This window comes from Paroedura picta, chromosome 16 (assembly GCF_049243985.1).
Source record: "Paroedura picta isolate Pp20150507F chromosome 16, Ppicta_v3.0, whole genome shotgun sequence".
Lineage (NCBI taxonomy): Eukaryota > Metazoa > Chordata > Lepidosauria > Squamata > Gekkonidae > Paroedura > Paroedura picta.
The window spans coordinates 10,839,913-10,863,009 of record NC_135384.1 but is presented as its reverse complement, the minus strand read 5'-3'; the positions used below and the strand labels follow the sequence as shown (position 1 = coordinate 10,863,009).

Here is a 23,097-nt window from a genome sequence, read left to right as displayed (position 1 = left end):
CAAAGCACACAGACATCTAGCTGATTGGGAGAGGGCTGCTTCATTATACCCCCACCCTTTCTCCGTTCACTCCCCACTGCCAGAAAACACAATTAGGACTGTGTTTTGCCTGCCTGACCCCAGAAATACCACAAACACTTGACAGAAGATTTTATTTTACCTTTGACAAAGTAACTTTGTGGTCCTGCAGCAATTCTGTGCCACTTTATCGAAAAAAAATTCTTGGAGCAGGAAATGGAATGGGGAGGGAGGGAGGGTGCTAGGACAATGCTATGCAAACTATTGCATCTTTCCTCCTCCATACAGGCTTGCCCCTGGTTACTCCCTAATGAGAAGCGAAATAGGAGGTGGCAAAGACATCTTTCGTGATTTTCCTCATCCCAAGGGAAATCTGGCCAAAACTCAAGCCAGACCCTGGACAGCCCTGGGATGCATATGATGTCATGTGGAGGGGTCTCTAAAATCCACCAACAACTGGAGCCTGTCCAGAGGCAGATTCCTCATGCAGAAACGGTCTCTGGTTTGCATAATTCGCAGAAAGCCAGGAGACTGGTGGCCTTCCCTAACTTTGCCAGGAAGGCCATTCCATAAAGTAGGGAGGCCCCAAGAGAGAGTGCACACATACAAGCAGCTGTTGAGTTTGCCTCTTTTCAAGGATGCCCATGCAAGAGGCCCTGCTCGGGTTAGTGAAGCTGTTGTGGTGGAGCATAAATTGAGAGGTGATCCTGTAGGCAGATGGGGCTGAGAGAGCCCTAATGTTACTGCTCGGTCAGAACAGCTCTATCAGTGCTGTGGTAAGCCCAAGGCCACCCAGGTGGCTGTGAGGGAGCTGGGAATCAAACCCAGTTTGCTAGATCAGGAACCATCACTCTTATCCCTGACACCACACTGGAACCAAGTCACTTTGGGACTACTTCAGGTTGTGACAAGTGGGGTACCAAAAACAAGAATTCTTTTTCTATTTAGGTCCTTGACTTGCACCTGTCCTACAGCCAGAGACTTGGTCCCTTGGTCGCTCAACTAAGGGTCATAAAGGATGATTGATGTGATGGCTAATACTTTGGACTAGGCCTAGTAACTGATGTGCAGCTGATACAGTGACTGAGATTGTTTATTTCTTTATGTAGAAAATCTATATTTCACCTCTTCAGCCCTTTAAAAACAGCAAATGGTATCCAGCCCAGTGCCTGGACAAATGTGATTTCCTCACTGTGTGTATAACTTCAAGCTGAGACCCTGAAGAGCTACTGCCAGCAAGAATAGAAAATAGTGACTTGTACAGGCCCGTTTTCCGACTTAGTATGAGGCTGTTCTTGAGATCTATTATTACAATGGTTTGTGCATTGGAACGATGCTGGAGCTTTGTGAAAACTCACCCCTTCCATGTATCACATTGTCAGCTGTTAGCTGGATTAGTCAAGACAGCCATATTGGCCTGCCTTCAGGCCTTGCAATATTAGGGAAAGAGGAGGTTTTAAACTGGCTGGCGGCAATGGCTTGAGTTAAACTCAAAAGATGCACTCAATCAATCATCCCCATTCCCCTTTTCAGAGCTCTTGTCCTTCCTAATAGTCTTCTAAAGGCGTTCTTTACCTCCCGGTTTCTCAGGGTGTAAATAAGAGGGTTGCAGAAGGGAATGATGATCGTGTATAGCAGGGAGAGAAGTTTGTTAACCTTCACAGATTCTGGGTTCTTGGGACGCAGATAGACTATGGCTGCAGAGCCATAAAAGAGGATGACCACAGTCAGGTGGGATGAGCAGGTGGAAAAGGTCTTCTGGCGTCCTGTGGCTGATGGCATGCGCAGTGTGGTCTTGGCGATTTGTACATAAGAGGCCAAAATGAGGAGAAATGGGATTATGACAAAGATGGTACTCTGAAAGTATAGAGCCAATTCACTGGAATGAATGTCAGTACATGCCAAGCTGAGCAGTTGTGGCGTGTCACAGAAGAAATGGTCGATCTCATTGGATCCACAGAAGGGCAAGGAGAAGATCATTCCAATTTGTAACAAGATCATAGGGAAGCTGATGGTGAATGAGCCTGTCACCATCCCCACACACACTCTATGGCTCATGATTGTCATATAGTGGAGAGGCAGACAAATGGCAAGATAGCGGTCGTAGGCCATGGCTGCCAGCAGGAAGCACTCAGTTCCACCCAGGAAGAGCATGAAGAACAACTGTGAAGCACAGGCAGGCAGGGAAATGGAACGGTCTCCTGAGACTAGGTTGACCATCATCTTGGGAAGAGTCACAGAAGTGTAACACATCTCTAGTCCTGACAGGCTACGTAGGAAGAAGTACATGGGAGTGTGTAATGCCTGGTCCAACGTTGTCACCACCACAATCAGACCATTTCCCAGTATGATGGCTGTGTATATTGCCAGGAAAACAGTGAAGAGAAGGGCAGGGTATTCTTGGTATCCCACCAAGATGAACTCTTGCACAGCAGTATGGTTCTGCTTGTCATTGGCTTGCACAAGATTCATCTGTGAAGGAACAAAAGTAGAGAGCTGAGTCTTGGTTCTGTGGAGACTAAGACAACACTATCATGCATTGGTATTCATTCATTCATTCATTCATTCATTCATTCATTCATTCATTCATTCAAAAAACCCTATTTATAGCACTTTTCCCCACACAGGGGGTTCCCAAGGTGATGAATCTTGACCATTCAAACTTTTGCAAATCAGAATAACCTCCTAACTAACACACAACCCTCTCCCAAATGAATTAATAAAAATATCTAAACAGATAAACACACAGCAGCAAAGCCAGGTTTTGGGGCCAATAATAGTTATTGGGGGTATGCCAAACGGAAATGCCTTCACCCATTGGAGGAAGACAATGGCAGAGGGAGACAGGCAAATCTCTTCTAGAGGAGAGTTTGAAATTTTTAGTGTCCTGACCAAGAAGGTCCGTATTCGGGTTGTCCTCAATCTAGCCTTAGATGTTGGGGTCACCTGAAGTAGGATCTCTATGAATGCATAGGTTCATTTGTAAAAAGGTGATACTTAAAGAATTGTGGTCCCAAGATGTGTAGGGCATTACAAGTTAATACTGACATTGCATTGAAAGAACAAGAATGGTTTGATATCATCCCTTTTACCCACTACAGTCAACATACATTCTGTATCACATCTTTGTTCAGAAGAGATCAGAGTTTTCGCACAGAATCCTTAAAAGAGAGGTGTAAATGTCCTCCAACCTCCTTCAGAATCAGAATGTAATTAAAACAGCAACACTGACTGACCCTCTTCAAAGAGCCGTGCAGTTCCTCTACGTGACAGGATATACACATTAGAAGAAGAAGAAGAAGAGTTGGTTCTTATATGCCGCTTTTCCCTACCCGAAGGAGGCTCAAAGCGGCTTACAGTCGCCTTCCCTTCCTCTCCCCACAACAGACACCCTGTGAGGTGGGTGTGAAGCTGAGAGAGCCCTGATATCACTGCTCGGTCAGAACAGTTTTATCAGTGCTGTGGCGGGCCCAAGGTCACACAGCTGGTTGCATGTGGGGGACTGCAGAATCGAACCCGGCATGCCAGATTAGAAGTCTGCACTCCTAACTACTACACCAAACTAGCTCTCTTGCTTTCAGCTCCTTCGAATAATCCATACTAATGCTATCCTTTGTATTTTGGGGGTTTTTTAGGGTTAGAATAAGCCACATTTTCAGTAGGGAAGGACAGGGAAATAGGTTTTTGTTCTGAACATCTAGAGGACAATCCCCCCTTTCTTCCTCCATGAAATTCCCAGTTTGCTTAAGAACAAACTCTGCTTAAACTTCCTTATGATGTCTTTTATTAAAATAGAAGCATGAGTTTATAGCATGTTCACAAGTCCAGTCCAGTATAAGGGAAGGGCTAGAATCTGACCTCTGGGATGCCAGATGGAAGGGAGAGAAAAGAACTCCCAAGTCCAGAGAGAAGAAAGTTGAAGGAAGACCTTGACAAGTGGGTAGTAATCACAGGAGAAAGCCCTATTTATGGTCTGTCACCAGATGGCTACAAAAATCAATAAAAGGGGCAAGAAGAGATGAGATCCAGTGGAACTAATAAACATCAAGGAATGTTTGTTTATCTATAATTAGATTTGTAGGACTGTAGATTTGTAGGCCTCTTGGCCCAGCCGTCTTGGGGTGGTGTACATCATGTTAATATAGCAGAAAACAAACAGTTAAAACACCATAAAATAGAACGGTGAAAGAGAAGAGAAAAATTGCCCCTGCATCCTTGCGAGCACATCAATTCTTATGTATTCCCAAAGACAGATGTTACAAGGGAATATGTAACTGGCATCTGTCACTAATCCAGGTCGGAGTGAGGACTATGGAGATCTGGATAGGAGTGGCTATACTCTGGGCACAATCCTAAATGGAGTAACGTTCTTCAAGGCTCATTATCCTGTCTAGCACCTCAAAGACGTTGACATCCATTGCCAGTTATGGGCTTCCTAAGATCCGCTTGCACCTTTGCAGGGTCATCCGAACCCTTTAAAGACTTTGGTCAATTCAGAAAAATGTCACTCTGATTTGTCCTGTTAGGAGCATGCACCCACCTGTCAAAAGGTTTGGAGAGAGCTATAGAATAGAACCTCTCATTCAAAGCAACCCCACCTTGCCAGAAAGCTCACCTAATGCCTAACCAGTGTCCCCTCCGTGGGCAGGCCCTGGCAGATGGCTGGTGTTATAGCAGTTTAGAGCTCTCCCCAACCATTATTTCCCCCTAAACATCTGCCTGCACTTTTTCATAAGCTCTAATTATCTTTCCCTATTCCGCCACTTTTCGTGCAATCCTAAATTCATCCACTCAGAATCCTACTCAAGTCTGTTCAGTGACATTTACTCCCAGGAAAGGGGTTTTCGGATGACATTGTATATTCTTTGATCATTTGACCTTGTATTCTTCACTGTTTGACACATCCGCAGCGTGCCACTCACTAAAATGGGAAGCTCTGAGCATTTTTCCTGTGGATTTTCTCCTTCTCCATATATTTCAATATCACTTAGTACTTGGCTTAGTTTCTTTGCACCACTTTCCAGAACAAGCCATTTTAAATGGGCATGTTTAACAATTCTATGTTCAGCCTCAGTTTCCAGTTTTCTTTATTAACAAAACAGTCTCAGGGAAATTAATCTATATAATACAGGCAGCAAAAACCTTTCAGCATTGAATGAATCCTTTAAAATATATGGACAGGGTGCATCGTACTGCAAAGGATGTGCTGTATATTCTCTTTGAATTTTAGCTGCAGGTAAAGAAGAGCCGTTCCTGGCACCTGAATTAAACCTATAGTGGGGGACCTTCTTATAAAAATGTAGTGATTAAAAGATTAAATTTAAAATATTTAAAATAAATAAAATGTACTTGCCTATTGATTTCAGTGGGGGTTCCTCTCCTCTTTTCAGGGCTGATACAAGAAAACGTCTTCATAGATTATGCAGCAAGTTTGATAATAATCATCCACAGAACAGAGGAAATGAAATCAAATAATCCACAATGGGAAAAAAATCCTTCAGAGGCTGGTTAGATATGCATTTGGACAACACAGGCATGGGTTTGAAGCTCAAGACCTTCATTGTCTCCTCCATGAACATTCATATTTCACCTTTCACTCACGAAGCACAAAAAGCAGCACATCATGGGTTTTGCCCAGTTACGATCTTCATAACAACCCTGTGAGACATTTCAGGCCAACGAATACTTGAAGGCCAGCCAGTGAACTTCAGGGCTAAGTATGATTTACACTCAGGTCTCCCCTGTAAGTGTCCAACGTTACAGTCCCTGGACTAGCCTTGCTCAGCTTTGGCAGTCTTCTGGGAGAATTGAAAGATGATAGAAATGACAATGAGCTATCAAGATCAACACCATGAGACAATACTTTTTTTGGTGGGGAGGAGATTCAAGCTAGCCTACATTCATTGCAATGGGGAAAGAGAGGACTTTACCTTCATGACAATGTAAATCTTCTGATGTGTAGGTCCAGATGATGTGTAGGTCCAGATGAGATCCTGTTATTTCTTCTTGCCAGCTTCTAGCAGGGAATGCTCAGCTTTTATCCTGTGTCACAGTGCCTTCCCCAGGTCTGTGTTGCAAGGACTGTTCATGGAGAACAGCTGGTTGCTAACTCAGCCACCAAAGGGCATTGTTAGCCACCTCCATGGTTTCTTTAACAGTTGCTCTGGCAGTGGTAGGTCCCAGTGGGGCAAATGGGCTCATTCAAATAACTAATGGAGAATGAGAAAGTTTTGAATGAAAGAAATCCAAGTGGTAAAGAAGAATAGTCAATGGCAGGACAAGCCCTAGGGCAGGGGTAGTCAATCTGTGGTCCTCCAGATGTCCATGGACTACAATTCCCATTAGCCCCTGCCAGTGTTTGCTGGTAGGGGATCATGGGAATTGTAGTACATGAACATCTGGAGGACCACAGGTTTGACTACCCCTGCTCCAGGGTATTGCTGGTCTTCCAATGTCACATGGATACCATGTTTAAGCTTATGGAACATCTTTCTCAGGGTGATTCACAAGCTACCTATCTGAATTCCCTTGGTATGAAGTCAAAATAGAGATTGCTTTAACATTTTTATAGTTAGTGGAGTTTTAAAAATGGATTTTATCTAAACTTTTCTGCTGTTACGATCAACCTGATTCCATTCATTTCCTCTGGTTGTTCTCCTTTTATTATTTTATCTCTTTTCCAACGGGCTATGGAGATGAATGCAAGTCTAAACATTTCTTTGGGGGAGCTCACAATGATCTATTTTGATACGGCTACTGTACTTCATCAGCACAGATGCTCGCCTCATTTGTAGAAAGAGAACAGGCAGAGTGATTGGGATGTTTTGGGATGAGTTTTGTACACCTTTAATAGGCCTCTGTGACTGCACACCTAGCTGGCTTGGATCTGCTCCCCTCACTTCCACAAATCTGGCTTCACAAGTGAAAAACAGCATTGGGGAATGAAGTCTGAAATCAGAGTGTGACTAGACATTGAAGTGTTACCAGAAAACACCTGGAAAAAGAGCTACTGAACATTCTTTTAGGGTTTCTGCACCTGAGCTTAGAATGTGAAAACACCTCTATATCTGGTTCCCATGAAAGGCAGATGATTATCCAAAAATGTCATGCTGCCGAAAAGTCATCCTGTTTTGGGGAAGTAGCCATAGGTCTGTGTTAGAGAGGGAGAAGTGACCCCTTAACAACTAACAACTATTATTCCAGTGAGCTTTTCTTTGTCAGAGCTCAGTTTCTTCCTCTGGGGGAAAAAAAGAGTACTGGTTCAGGAGAGCACATGATGGAAAAAATGTTAAATTTTAAATTGCCACTGGTCTTTGTTTTCTGCAATAACACAGCTATACCTCTGCAGTCATCAGTGATAGAGTATTTGCTTGGCATGCAGAAAGTCCTAGGTTCAATCCCCAACACCTCCAGTTAAAAGGAATGAAGACCGGGTGATGCATACAACTCAACCTGAGATCAAGGACAACTACGGCCAGCTGGAAAAGAAAATACTGACTTGGACAGACCAATGGTTTGTCTCAGTAGAAGCAAACAGAAAACAAATTTACGTGGGCAGTCAGCAATGTACAATCAATGCTAATAAACAGTACAGTACTACATAGAGTAAGGACATTTATTCTACATCCAGATCTTGGCAAGCCAAGAAGAAAACAATTCAGATGAGAAAATATCCATTTAGCCATGCTGTAGGCTGAACAAGCTTCCGGTAATGTGCCAGTTTCAGTAAATCTTCATCAGCAGCATTGGCCATCCAAAAAGGACATGAACTCAGAATGGCAACAAGCCAGCATGGTTAAATCTCAATCGTTATACAGTGATCAGCCACAGGTACCCATCATATTTTTACATAAGTCCTCTGAGTCATTTAAGGCAGCATTTTGAGAATCAGAATTGCAGGGATGTGTGCATCTGAAATATGTTGGGGCTCTATAATAAAACCTATCCCTTCCCTAGATTACAATGCCATTTGGATCAGTGAAGACAACTGTGTTAGCTGGTCTTCAGGTTTATATTATTAGGAAAATACCAGCTTTTTAAAAGGATGTCAATGGAATAAGTGACATTCAAGAGGAAGACTCAGCCCATTACCCTTGTGCAGACTTCCAAAGTTCTTTTCCTTCCCAATAGTCTTCTAAAGGCAGTCTTTACCTCCTGGTTTCTCAGAGTGTAAATAAGAGGGTTGCAAAAAGGAATGATTATTGCATATAGCAGGGAGAGCAACTTGTTAACCTTCACAGATTCTGGGGTCTTGGGACGCAGGTAGACGATGGCCGCGGAGCCGTAAAAGAGAATGACCACAGTCAGGTGGGATGAGCAGGTGGAAAAGGTCTTCTGGCGTCCCTTGGCTGATGGCATGTGCAGTATCGTCTTAGTGATTTGTACATAAGAGGCCAAAATGAGGAGAAATGGGATTATAACAAAGGTGGTACTCTCAAAGTACAGAGCCAGCTCATTGGAATGAATGTCAGCACAGGCCAGGCTGAGTAGTGGTGGGATGTCACAGAAGAAATGGTCAATCTCGTTGGATCCACAGAAGGGCAAGGAGACGATAATTCCGATTTGTACCAACTGCATGGGGAGGCTGATGGCGAACGAGCCTGCCACCATCCCAATACGCACTCTATGGCTCATGATTGTCATATAGTGGAGAGGCAGACAAATGGCAAGATAGCGGTCATAGGCCATGGCTGCCAGCAGGAAGCACTCAGTTCCACCCAGGAAGAGCATGAAGAACAACTGTGAAGCACAGGCAGGCAGGGAAATGGAATGATCCCCTGACACCAGACTGGCCATCATCTTAGGAAGGGTAACAGAAGTATAACATATCTCTAGTCCTGACAGGCTACGTAGGAAGTAATACATGGGAGTGTGCAATGCCTGGTCCAATGTTGTCACCACCACAATCAGACCATTCCCCAGTAGGATGGCTGTGTATGTGGCTAGGAAGACCGTGAAGAGGAGGGCAGGGTATTCTTGGTATCCCACCAAAATGAACTCTTGTACTGTACTATGGTTCTTCTTGTCGTTGGCTTGCCCAAGATCCATCTGTGAAGGGACAAAAGCAGAGAGCTGAGTCTTGGATCTGTGGAGATGAAGGGCAAAACTATCTTTTGTGATCATGGTATTGATTTATTTTTATTATTTAAGAAGAAGAAGAGTTGGTTCTTATATGCTGCTTTTCTCTGCCCGCAGGAGTCTCAAAGTGGATTACAATCACCTTCCCTTTGCTCTGCCTACTACAGACACCCTGTGAGGCTGAGGGAGCCCTGATACTACTCCTCGGTCAGAACAGCCCTATCAGTGCTGTGGCGAGCCCAAGGTCACCCAGCTGGTTGCATCTGGAGGAGGAGTGGGGAATCAAACCTGGCTTGCCAGATTAGAAGTCCACATTCCTAACCACTACACCACGATGGCTCTCTAAAAACTGTCTATAAAAACTGTCTATTGTACCCTTCTATGCAAAGGTGATGAAAATAAGAACATTAAAACATTTGAAAATCAAAACTGCATCTATTGTGGCATAAAAATTATAATATGAACACATAAACATCCAACAGCAAAGCCAGGTATCGGAGCCAAGATCTACTTAGGATTACTCTCACAAAACCAGAACCAAACAGCCCAGCAGGAACTGTGCACTGCATACAACGCTGTGGTCAAATAGTTTCTGAAGCCTAACCAGCAATGGCTAAACAATGTCACATTTAAAGTGATGCAAAAAGCCCCCTATTAGCGCATGTTTGATTCTACATTATCTATCGACTGCTGCTCTTTTTGTTTTTGGTTGGCACAAAATCAGAGGCGGTATTGTCATCCTCCCTTTGACTCTCCCACCGTGACAGTTCTATCTTGTATATAGAAGATGCCCAATTGATGTTTTGATTTTGCCAGGAACTGTGGAAGTTAAGCAGTCTGCGGGAGCCCTAAACAGTGGGATAAATCATACTTGCAAAAGGCAATACATGCTGTAAGTTTTGGATTCTGTTCTCCAGAATGCAGGTTTTCGGGCAAGTAAATCAATTTTTTCTAAAGAACGATTGGTATAAATTTATGAAAGCAGCAACTCTGTGGTTCAATAGTCACAATTTTTATCCCCCCCTTCTGACATTTGCCTTTCATGCTTCATCCAAAGAACTTGAAGTGGTATACACAACCACCATGTAAAATAATTTCAAGCTAATGTATCTCAGGACTTTGTACTTGGTTCTCCCCCAAACCCTCATTCCTGTCCACTGTTACTGCTATTAGACTGTCTGACTCAACACTGGCTCCATATCTCTCTCATCTGAGAAACAAGAAAAAAAAATAGTGAGCAATTATGATATAGGGCTGATCGCTGTAAGAGACACACATTATAGGGATAATATTGAGGGCTCCAACTTCACCCAGCTTCAGCACTATGAGGAAGAAAGGATGTTACCTTCATTACAACGGAATCCTTCTGCAGCAGAGGTCTGGATGAGGGGCCTGTATTTTTCTAGCCAATGTCTAGCAGGGAGCATTCCCCTCCTTTATAAGACGAAATGATGGATTCTCAATCTTTGTCGAGCAAAAGATGGTTCACAGAGGACAGTTGGTTGCTAAGTCACCCACCAAAAAGCATCGTTAGCCTCCACAATGCTGCTACAGCAGCAATAGCCCCACGGGAGAAAGCATGCTCTCCTGGATGAACAATGGATGAGGAAGAGCTTTTTTTACTGGAGAAATTCAAATGGGAGGGAAGACTGTGCAAGGGGAATGACCAGCCCCAAAGGTGTTGCCGGGGATTCCATGTTCTGAGACGTAATAGGATGGTAGGGTTTAAACTACAAGTACAACGATATAGGCTAGATATCAGGAAAACATTTTTCAAAGTCAGAGTAGTTCAGCAGTGGAATAGGCTGCCTAGGGAGGTGGTGAGCTCCCCCTCACTGGCAGTCTTCAAGCAAAGGCTGGATACACACTTTTCTTGGATGCTTTAGGATGCTTTGGGCTGATCCTGCGTTGAGCAGCGGGTTGGACTAGATGGCCTGTATGGCCCCTTCCAACTCTATGATTCTGTGATTCTGGATTCAGGGGGAAATTTCCACTGGCACTTGACCGGTTGCGCAAACCGAAACGTATGAAAACAAAAATTACCATAGCCACTCGCCCTCAGTCAAACATGCCCACATGTGTTTCTGTTTGCACAGGATGTTGTGCAACCAGCTTCCGGTCACTATAATATATAGCAATGGATGTGTCAGGAGTTGCATAAGATCTGGCATAAGTATAATAGCCTAAGGTTAGGCTCCTAGAGCCTCTTGTGGCACAGAGTGGTATGGCAGCAGACATGCAGTCTGAAAGCTCTGCCCATGAGGCTGGGAGTTGGATCCCAGCAGCCGGCTCAAGGTTGACTCAGCCTTCCATCCTTCCGAGGTCGGTAAAATGAGTACCCAGCTTGCTGGGGGGTAAACGGTAATGACTGGGGAAGGCACTGGCAAACCACCCCGTATTGAGTCTGCCATGAAAACGCTAGAGGGCGTCACCCCAAGGGTCAGACATGACCCGGTGCTTGCACAGGGGATACCTTTGCCTTTAAGGGTCCTTCACAGTTGTACTATGAACTTATGCCCATCCAAAAATAATCTGATCTCAGAGGGTTTTCTGACAGCCAAGCAGGTTAGTAATTGGTGTCATCTTCACTGAGGCTTTTACATAATGGGTGGCAGCTACAGGGTGGGGGGGGGGCAGCTCCTAAGGCGAGATGTCTGAGGATTGGCAGCTACTGGGAAAAAAAAAACTATGTCTAGAATTCTGAGGACCAAACTAGATGTCATGGCATCTTCAGGTCCGATGAATGGATGCTGATGCCAATTGAGGGAAGAATTTGGCCATTTTAAAGCAATGCAATCCCAACACGCACATTATAAATGAACTTCTTTTGCTTTCTTTCCCACATTCATGGTCATCAGATAAATGGCAAGGGAGAGCCAGTTTGGTGTAGTGGTTAGGAGTGCGGACTTCTAATCTGGCATGCCGGGTTCGATTCTGCGCTCCCCCACATGCAACCAGCTGGGTGACCTTGGGCTCGCCACGGCACTGATAAAACTGTTCTGACCGAGCAGTGATATCAGCGCTCTCTCAGCCTCACCCACCCCACAGGGCGTCTGTTGTGGGGAGAGGAAAGGGAAGGCGACTGTAAGCCGCTTTGAGCCTCCTTCGGGTAGGGAAAAGCGGCATATAAGAACCAACTCTTCTTCTTCTTCTGAAAGACAGTGAACCCCTATCCTTGGCTTTCCCTTCCCTCAGCTGTGATTGAAAACAGTAGCACGGGAAGCCACCATGAGAGAGAGAGAGAGAAAAAAAGAGCAAGTGTTGTTGTTGTTTTGCCCTGTCCAGCTTTTTCTAGACATTTCTGTCTTTGCTTTTTTGCTAACAGTTGTGACATTTACTTGTTGATGTTATTCAACGAGGGTGGGGGTGTGAGGGAGAGACAGACAGAGAAAGAGACAGAAAATCCTCTGTGTTCTGGGAACTTACATCCAAGAGTATATTCTATATAGCAGGGGTAGTCAAACCGCGGCCCTCCAGATGTCCATGGACTACAATTCCCAGGAGCCCCTGCCAGCGAATGCTGGCAGGGGTTCCTGGGAATTGTAGTCCATGGACATCTGGAGGGCCGCAGTTTGACTACCCCTGCTATATAATAATCAGTTACTTTGCAAAGTTTATGGCAACTGGATTTTCCATGCAGCTCTAATTGTATGTCCTGGAACGGTGACAATTTTCACTACTTGCAGGGACCTGGCTTGGTTGGTCCTTCGGGAGTGCACTTCTAGACATTGGCACAAGATGACAAGAACATCATTAAAGTAAACACTGACTATTCAGTAAGCCTCTACAGAAGCTTGGGCAGCTAAATCAATGCAGATCAGAAAGGTGCAAGAAATTCTATAAAAACAGCAGTTGGTGACCCCCCCCCCTGCAAACACTCAAATTTGCAACTAAACAAGGCATGGGGGGGGGCAGAAAATCCTCTTCATTTTTTCACCCTCCTGGCCAGCAACAACCTGCATTTTTAATTCTTATTTGGGCTTTAAGGGGAAATTGTCACCTGCACGATTAGCTGGTATGCATCAATTTCCAAAAGATTGCTACTATAAAGTACCATTTAAAAACTCAACCTCTTTATAGCCAGTAACTGGAGATTCCTAGACCAAATTACACTAAGATGTTTTGCTTGCTCCCTCCCCTCTGCCTAAGTAGAAGTCATTTGGTTGCCAGTTTTCAAGTGGTGGTTGGAGAGCTCTCAGAATTACAGATGGTCTCCAGGTTCAAGAGGTCAGTTCCCCTGTAGAAAATTGCTCCTTCACAGACTCTCTGGCAATATATCCCTAACCAGCCCTTCCTGAGTTGATAAATCTTCGGCTGTACCAATTGAGATTGTATGCTGAGGCGGGGTGGGGCGGGGCGGGAAGTGATTCAGTACTTCAGTGGCTCTTCAGGGTCATAGGTATAAGTCTTTTACATCACTTATCACCTGGCCCTTTTAAGTGGAGGCACCCAGGGATTGAACCTGCAGCCTTCTGCATGCCAAGCAGATGCTCTGCCACTGAGCTACAACTCCTCTCCAACTGTTCTCATTTCTATGTTCCCCTGGCAATTGTGTTTGCTGTGTAGTTTCCAAAATGCCTAGTTGTGGCAGCCATCTAGCACAGGGGTAGTCAACCTGTGGTCCTCCAGATGTTCATGGACTACAATTCCCATGAACCCCTGCCTGCGGTTGCGGGCAGGGGCTCATGGGAATTGTAGTCCATGGACATCTGGAGGACCACAGGTTGACTACCCCTGATCTAGGAGATGATGACCTACCATGGTAAAAAGTCATGGTAAAAAGAAACAGAGATGATGTACCTGCTTACTCTTTTCAAGGACATAGAGAAAGTTGGACAGCCTGATGCCACTGCAAAATCCTTTTCTCCTATATTGCAGCCTTTAACAATTTGATCATACTCTCAAGCTGGCTAGTACAAACAGTCCAACAGTTTGCATTTCCACTCCAATGCCAGAGATGTCGGCAGAGTTTGAATATGCAAAGAGGAGTCAAGCACCGGCTGCTTAAAGAATGAATAGTTTTTATTATGAAGAGAAACAACTTTGTAAAGAAAGAGAGGACAGAAAGAGTCCTAGCAGTCTAAATAACGAATTGTTGTCTTCATTTGTTCAGTCTGTTCTGGAGGCAAGCAAGGAGGAAGTGTGCTCAAAGGAACAGGAAGTCTCCAATGGAGACAATCAGGACACAGGAGAGGAGGACTATGTGAAAAACATCAGGAAGTTCCTAATCTAATGGTGCTAAATGCACATCTCCTCCAATGCTCTTTGTATGTCTATGCCAGGAATTTGTTTCTGTGTCAAATTTTGTTTTATGTATATCAAATCTTATGCCAGTAAAGGTATCTGATGCTCCTGATCTCATATGCTCCTGATTTATGCACATTACAGAGCTTGCATATTTCAACAAAAGAAGGATCTAATTGCTGGCTTTGCTGCTGGTTAAGAGGAAGATAATAGCTTAGTGCAAAATCAACACCACCGTCAGTATGCAACTTTGACCTGTATCTCCTGAAATTATGTGAAGAGATATAATTTATTCTGCCGGTGGCTAGATCCCTTGTGGAGCTCCAGCACTCAATAACAAAAATGACATGGAAATACGGAGAAGGGTATAAATACGACCTCTTCCAGTGCAAAAGGAGGGTAGGAATAACGCAGGGGCAAGGATGCTTTGTGCATTGTAGTCCTTCCTGTCAGCAGATAGACCAGTCATTCAAGTCAGGCCATAGCAATCCCAGAGACTAGTGAGGTTGCTGTAGATTCAAGTCCAGGAGTCCAAGGAAGGACCTGTACTCAGGATGGTGATGTTAGTGGTGATGGTTGTGCTGCTCCTGCCTCACATGGTGAGTGAGACTCAGGCTGTCAAATGTGAGATATGGGACCCTCATCCAAGTCATCACGAATATTACCAACCAGGAGATCTCATCATTGGTGGCATTCTTTTTCAGACATTCATTTTCACCACCCCAGACTCCTTCAAAAGACAACCTGCTGGAATACGGTCTGGAAAATGGATGTAAGGATTGTTCTCTCTCCCCCCCCCCCCCGAATCCTATAGGTTATCTTCACTGAGAGACCAATTATATCAGTAGGCACAGAATGCAGCAACCTGAGCAATGGAGGTGGTACCACTAGGATTTAGGACACAGTCTAGCATTGAAACTCTGTCCCTTTCCTCTAGGATGCTTCTCAAAGGGACAAAGATGCAATTTAGTAATTGAACTGTCCTTGAAATGTATTGTAGAAATGTAAGAGGTAGAACTTGGCTCAGCTAATAAATTGCTAGGATATACAGCCTTGTAATAGTGGTTTAACAGATTCCTTCCTTCCTTCCTTCCTTCCTTCCTTCCTTCCTTCCTTCCTTCCTTCCTTCCTTCCTTCCTTCCTTCCTTCCTTCCTTCCTTCCTGAAAAAAAGAAACTTTAAGAAAGAAGCCCTTTTACCCTAGAGGTCCAGTAAGAAGAAGAATATTTGAACAGACTGGCCTGCAGTATACATCTATGCAGTACTATTCTATGCATAATAAAATCAGAGTCTGAGGAAGAGTGCTTGCACTCGAAAGCTCACGCCTTGGCTCTTAAAGGTGCTACTGGACTCTGATTTTATTTTGCTACTTAAGTCCAACACAGCTACTCATTTGAATCTATTCTATGCACAGTTAGATCTTCTTAAGTCCATCAAAGTCAATAGGCTTAGAACAGGGTAACTCTGCGTAGGACTACATTGCTGATAACACATTCTGAAGACTGCCCCATGTGTAAATATATGTGTAAATGTATTATTTATTTATGTATTGAATGGCATGTGTAGTGTTGCCAGGAGATCCTTGGATTGACAGGCAGCCAGGCAAGGGACGTTGGAGGTAGGTGGCCATTGTTTGCCTCCATGTCATGACCCCTGGTGTTCCTTGGAGTCACCCATACAAATTCTAGCCAGGATCAACCTTGCTTAGCTTCTGAAATCTGACAAAATTGGGCTTGCCTAAGCTCTCCAGGTCAGGGGATGAATGTATGGGCAGTCAAGTCACTAATGACTTATAGTAACCCTAGCAAGGGGTTTTCAAGGCCAGTGAGAAGCACAGTTGGTTTTCTATTGCCTTCCTTTGCAGAGTCTTCCTTGGTAGTCTTCCATATGAATACTAACCCTGCTTAGCTTCCAAAATCTCGCCGTTCTACAAAGGTCAGTGCTTTCGCATATCCATCATGCTGGACAAGACTGGCTGCATTCTGAAATATTATGTCATTTATTGTAAAAATTGTTGTAAAGAAAAGGAAATGGTAGGCAAGGAAAGGATAGTTGACTCTCGAAAGCTGATAGCATGTAAATTTGATTGGTCTCTAAATTGTTACTGGACGCGAATCTAGATGTTATATAAGGGGAAGGATAAATATGTTATGCTTTACATACATGTCCTAAATAACTCTAAATAAAAATAATTTTCTATCAAATAATGGAAATCTTTTTTTTGGGTGGTGGTGGTAGTGTAATGACTCAGAACTACCAGCACGTCCTGGCCTTGGTTTTTGCTATAAAGGAAATCAATGAAAACTTGCAAATCCTACCGAATATCACACTGGGATTCAATCTCTACGACAGCTATTTGAATTCAAGGTGGGCTTATCGTGCTGCGATGCAACTGGTTTCCACAAGGAACAGATTTGTCCTCAACTACAAGTGTGACATCCAAGACAGAGTCATCGCTATCATTAAGGGATTTGACTCGGAAATCTCCTACCCTATATCAGATGTTTTGGGCCTCTACAAGATTCCACAGGTATGACATGCAGGTGGGGTAATGGCATTGACACTGTCCCTTCCAGATGTGACTTTGTAATATGGAAACAGAGAAGGGTACATTTTGTATAATCCTGAGCCATTTACTGTTGTAAAATAAATCGTATACACATGTGTGGAAACAACATGTACAATTTTTTCGTTTTGCTTCCCTTTGGAGAAGACAGAGGACCAGAGACTTTTTGTGTATGCAGTATATGCTTTATTGACAAACACGCAGGTGCAGCGCATATAGAGGTGCATTACTAGCCTATTATTTAGATCCATTCCAGTATCCACAGGTCAGAGGAAGATCATATCCAGTGTGGCTCAAACCAGATTCACAGGAAAAATTGACAGAGATTTTAGTACATGCATGAAGGTCAAGAATTGACTGTTATTTCTATTACAAGTTAATATCCAATCCAGAATTAGACAATATTTGTTGCTAGGCTTGGCCCTGCAGAATTCTTCATCCAAGGCCAAAACAACTCTGGAAATGGCCCTTCCCTCTTCTCCTGCCTTTTGCTTATAGAATCCAGGGCTTGAAAACTGGAAATACTGCAGCAATAAGTAGGCATGTAATAGGAAAAGTTTCATTTTTTTCTTTTCTTAAACAAATCTGTCCTTTAGCTCTTCTATGACTCAGCTCCAGTGATGGCTGATAACACCCAAGTGCCTTTCTTCTACCAGATGTTCCCATCTGAAACTCATCAGTTCATGGCGATTCTCCACTTACTTCTCCATTTTAAGTGGACATGGATTGGATTCTTTACAGCGGCTGATGTGCATACAGAATGGTTTGTGCAGACGATGTATCCAGTATTTTCCCAATATGGCATCTGTTTTGCTTTCATAGAATCCTGTTCCAGTTTCATTATTGCTAACAACTGGGAAAAAGTTCAGAAATGGTGGCTGGAGCTGTACGATGCACCCGTGGACAAAACGGCCAATGTCCACATCTTCTACGGAGACAATACTTCCATGATAGTTTTCAGATGGGTGCTAAGTTGGTTAAAAAATAAACCCATAGCTCAAAAGCCAAAAGGCAAAGTGTGGATTCTGACAGCCCAGATGGAATTAAAATCCTTTGCCAATAAAAGGAGTTGGGGTATGCAAGCCTTGCATGGTGCTATATCCGTGGCGATTCATTCCAATGAACTTTGTGGATTCCAACAGTTTTTAAAGAGTAGGAACCCTTCAGATGTCAAGGAAGATAATTTCATCAGGGACTTCTGGTCATATGCCTTTGACTGTGCTGTTCCAGATTCTATTCTGGGCAACATGAGTATGAAGAACTGCACTGGAGAGGAGAGATTGGAGAACCTTTCTGAACATAACTTTGAAATGATGACTGGCCATAGCTACAGCCTCTACAATGCTGTTTATGCTGTGGCCCATGCTTTACATGCCATGTATTCATTCAATTCCAAAAGCAGAGCAGTAATAGATGGACAGAGGATAAAGCTTCAAAATCAGCAGTTGTGGGAGGTAATCATCGAATCATAGAGTTGGAAGGGGCCATACAGGCCATCTAATCCAACCTCCTACTCAATGTGCGATCAGTCTAATGCATCCATGATAAGTATCAGTCCAATCACTGCTTAAAGACCAGCAGTGAGAGGGAGCTTACTACCTCCTTAGTCAGCCTATTCTACTGCTGAACTTACCTCCTGCACCTAATGTTTTATGTCTTAACTGTGTAGGAGCTACATGGGAATTTTCCTAATTTCTAGGCTAGGAATATTATCTTTCCATTATCTCAATGCCTGCTTCCAGCCTAAGATGAGTCATATGCAGTTATACATCTGAGAAAAACTAATCAGCATTTTTTTGGGTATATTTGGGAATCCTGAGCAGTATATATGATTCTCAGAATGCTCCCCAAATATCTGAAGAGGGCATTTTAAGGACCGGGTCTGTTTTTCTTTCATTTTAACAGGTTTCGGTTGCAATGGGGGGGGGAGAGGAGGGAGAGGCAGCTGTCCCAGGCAATGGGTTCAGATGTTACAGAGAGTATTAGAGCTGTGCGTCCAGTCATGACAATTGGAATCGCTAGTTTGACTTTGATTATGTTGGGCTTGCAACAGTGATCCTTGTTTAAATTGGTTTGGTTTGGATTCTGTGGTTTGATCCTGGTTCTGTTGGGCTTGTTGTTTCTGTTTGCATTTGGAGGCTTTGGGGAAGTGGCATCTCTTGTTTTTTTGGTTTCTTTGCCCTGGAGAAAACACGACCTTTCCCCCCCTTAGGAAACAATAAAGACCAGTAGGAGGTCAGAGGCCCAAAGAAGTAAACCCCTTGGGGGCAATTTGTTTGAAATTTGCAGTTTGCAGTGAAACTTAGTGAACAGGCAGGACTATATTCAATGCGATTTGGTGGCTTGAAAAAATAATCCATATCCCCCATGGGAGAGGGGGAATAATAGATCTGGAGGAAAAAATGGAATTCTGGAAGGAAAAGGCCATTACAGAATGCAGGGCAAGATATCAGTATATTTGTATAGTATATTCGTACAGTATATTTGTATATTTGGCAGTGTACTAAAATATTCAGTTAAGACTGAATAATAATTGCAAACGAATACAAGCATGGAGGCTAAGTCTGGGATTAATTGTGCTCTGAAGTTGGTACCCCTGAAGGGCAGATGTTTCTGAGTCAGCGGGAAAGGGTCAGTCCACCTTAAAAAAAATGTTCTCCCTTTGAATCCAGCTCCACCATTTTCTGAGACGAGTCTCATTTAACAACAGCGCTGGGGACAACCTTTCTTTTGACAAAAACAGGAACTTAGTCGCGGGGTTTGATGTCATCAATTGGCTCACCTTCCCAAACCAGTCTTTTCATAGAGTAAAAGTTGGCCGTGTGGATCCCAAGACTCCTGCAGACCCAGTGCTCACCATTCATGAGGATGCCATTTCATGGCACAGCTGGTTTAACCAGGTAAGACTTGAACAAGGACGTGGTCAGAAGAATGCTTGTTTTCAGCGCAAGGGTGCATGCCAGGAGATAGTTCTTGTCTGTGGATTACTGTTTTGGTATTTTTTTTTTTAATTAGCATATTAAATACATACAACAATTTCTATCATCAGGACTTTTAAGAGTCATTATGGGCTCACTGGCAAAGATTCTCACTGGGACGTCTCGCTCTCCCCTCATTTCCAGCCAAATACAAAACAAAACACTGGTCTTGCCTTTATTTGTTCCATATAATATATTTTCAGTAAGGCTTTGGAGGAGGAGTGTGTCTTATGGATTGAGTGCCACTCACTTAACACACATTCAGGGCGGCTGTCCCGCTCTGAGTGCCTCGTCCTCCAATCGGCTTGCCTGTCTGTCCAGTGGCCAGCCAATCGCCTTCTATCCCCCACCTCTAACCACCCCCTGCTCCTTCCACTTCCTTCTGGGGCTCAGAGGCTGCAGATCCCTGCTGCATGAGAGCTGCCCCTGCCCGTGGATTCTCTGCCTGGGAGCCTCCAGCCTGCAGCCTTTCCAGGTCCTGGGGGGGGGGGGGGAGGGAGAGGCCATCTGCAGAGTTCTTCCACCCACCCCAATCTAGTGTCCGTTGTATTCCTGAATGCAACGGGTTTGGCCCCTAGTAAGTTTATAAAGTAGGAATCCGTGCATTATAGTAGCATAGGTATCCTTCATATTAGAAGGGATATGAAATGTTTTTCTTAACTCTAAAAGGGACATCTACTAGCGCTTTCCAAAATCTTTTATAGAACATTGCCACCATATGTGACAGATGCCATACTGATTCAACCATCTCAAAACCCATGCATTTTAGGTAATTTCCAGGATGTTAAGCACTACCAAAATAGTCTTGCATAATATGACTAATGACAACATTTCCTGTGAAGACGGTGACAGATTATCTGATATTACCATCTGCTCCAGTGGAACAGTGCAACAGCCTTTATGAACCAGAAGTCATTACTTTATGTGATTTATCACAGTCATGGAGCTACATACATTTCTTTGTAATCCAAATCAGTCAAGGTGGCCTGAACTATGGCCTTCTTTTTTACTTGGGCCCTTCGTTACAGAATGAAGGCTCAACTATGCATTCTATTATGCTTGAGAACATGGCAAGATCTGGCAAGCTCTCTCCAGAAATCTGAAATTCTAGAGCCATTAATTTGAACAGTAACATGCTCCTCTTTCATTAGGCACGGCCTCTTTCTGTATGCAATGATGACTGTCGCCCAGGTTTTCGGAAGAAAAAGAAAGAAGGGAAGCCATTCTGCTGCTATGATTGCACTCCATGTCCTGAAGGGATGGTATCTGGCCAGAATGGTGAGAGTTATGGTGCCATCAAAGTTATGGGTGTGTGATCCAGAGAAACATGCATGTCAAAACCAGGGTCCAGATGGATTTTCTTTTGCTCTAGAGAGAAGGAAGGGATGAGAGAAGGAAGTGGAGAAAGTTGAAAGTATTGGGGTTGCGAGTCTTTGTGAGTTTTGGTCCTGACCTAGGAGAGGGGACAGGTTGCCGGGGGAGAAGAGAAGGTAGCTTGGGTAGTGAGTGGAGAGGAGAGGGGGAAAAAGGGAAATGAGAGAGGCTACGGGGTCTTTCAGGGAAGAGAAAGAGGAAATAGTGGGGGGAGAGGAAAACAAGATTATTTTTTCAGGTCTATCCAGATCCCCCAGCTGTTCAAATCTAAGCAAAAAAAAAAAAAAAAAGATGCAGCAACAACAACTTACTAATGGTGCCAAAATAGTTAGTGGATGAAGTGAGAGGAATCAATGACCATAAAATGCCCATTCAAATTCAATTAAGAAAAAGAAAACCTTTATCTATTGGGAATATTTAATAGGCAGGGAGTCACAGGCTTTGCATGGTAGGTATCCCCTTAGATAAAAACCCTGTTGAACGTTGGGCTGGGGCTGGGGCTGGGAAGAGAATGTATAAAAACTTGTTTCTTTTCTATTATTTTATGGCTGTTCCGTATGACGGACACGACTACTTCTCTTTTTTTTCAGACATGTATGACTGTTTTAAATGCCCGGATGAATGTTATCCAGATCAGGACCACGCTTCATGCATCCCCAAAACAATAACCTTCTTGTCCTACGAAGAACCTTTGGGCATTGGTATAGCCACTGGAACATTTGCACTTGCTTTGATCACAGTCCTGGTACTAGGAACATTTCTGAAACACAACGACACTCCCCTTGTGAAAGCCAATAACAGAAACCTCAGCTACACCCTTCTCATCTCCCTCCTGCTGTGCTTCCTTTGTACATTGTTATACATTGGCCGACCTAACAATTTGACATGTATCCTTCGTCATACTGCCGTTGGCATCCTGTACTCAATAGCTGTTTCTTGTATCTTGGCCAAAACGGTCACTGTAGTCCTTGCGTTCATGACTATCAGGCCAGGATCCAGGATGAAGAAATGGGTGGGGAAAAGAACAGCTAGTTACATAGCTGTCTTTTGCTCCTTTATCCATTTAGGCATTTGTGCAGTGTGGATGACAACCTCTCCCCCATTCCTTGATGCTGATATGCATTCAGTGAGGGAAGAAATTATACTGGTATGTAATGAGGGGTCCATGGCTATGTTGTTCTCTGGCCCAGCCTATACTGGCTTCTTGGCCATTACAAACTTCACTATGGCTTTTCTAGCCAGGAAGCTACCTGGCAGTTTCAATGAAGCCAAGTTCATCACTTTCAGCATGTTGGTCTTTTGCGTTGTTTGGCTGTCTTTTGCCCCAACCTACTTGAGCACTAAAGGGAAATACACAGTGGTTCTGGAGATCTTTTCCATCTTAGTTTCTAGTGGTGGGCTGTTGGGGTGCATGTTTTTCCCCAAGTGTTACATCATTGTGCTAAAGTCAAAAATGAACAGCAAGGAATGGCTCAAAAGGGGGAAAAAATCATTGAATAAATGATTTATTCCTTCGAGGAGTTGTCTTTGACAGTTTACAGATTCTTCTGACGTCCATCTGCTTTAAAATGCATTTTTTGAATAATTAAAGTAAAATAACCATGGATGAGTGCAATTTATTTGTTCTTGGTCCTGTTTGTGAACAATTTCGGATACAAATCATAGGGGGATACTTTTTTATTTTTGCATTGGTTTTTATCATATTCATTATTACATTTGGTCATTTGCTTTGCTACGTTCTTGTTTGTTTTCACATGTATGTATGCTCTCATTCTGAGAAAAAGATGAGCCATGAAAGGATATGGTCAATGATCCTTTTCTTCAAATCCTTTGCATTTTT

General features: G+C 43.6%; 3 protein-coding genes across 3 annotated transcripts; 1 reads left to right on the top strand and 2 right to left on the bottom strand.

Annotated features, from left to right (window-relative positions):
• Positions 1–1,521: 1,521 nt before the first annotated feature.
• LOC143825197 (olfactory receptor 10A7-like) lies at positions 1,522–2,490 on the bottom strand. Its single transcript, XM_077313221.1, has one exon. It carries the CDS (start codon positions 2,488–2,490, stop codon positions 1,522–1,524), a length of 969 nt encoding a protein of 322 aa, XP_077169336.1.
• A 5,607-nt stretch (positions 2,491–8,097) lies between these two features.
• Positions 8,098–9,141, bottom strand: LOC143825196 (olfactory receptor 10AG1-like). Its single transcript, XM_077313220.1, has one exon. The coding sequence runs from the start codon at positions 9,139–9,141 to the stop codon at positions 8,098–8,100; it is 1,044 nt and encodes a 347-aa protein (XP_077169335.1).
• A 7,440-nt stretch (positions 9,142–16,581) lies between these two features.
• Positions 16,582–22,761, top strand: LOC143825195 (vomeronasal type-2 receptor 26-like). Its single transcript, XM_077313219.1, has 5 exons — positions 16,582–16,869; positions 17,502–18,359; positions 19,578–19,805; positions 21,035–21,161; positions 21,848–22,761. Exons 1-5 carry the CDS (start codon positions 16,582–16,584, stop codon positions 22,759–22,761), a joined length of 2,415 nt encoding a protein of 804 aa, XP_077169334.1.
• The last annotated feature ends 336 nt before the right edge of the window (positions 22,762–23,097 follow it).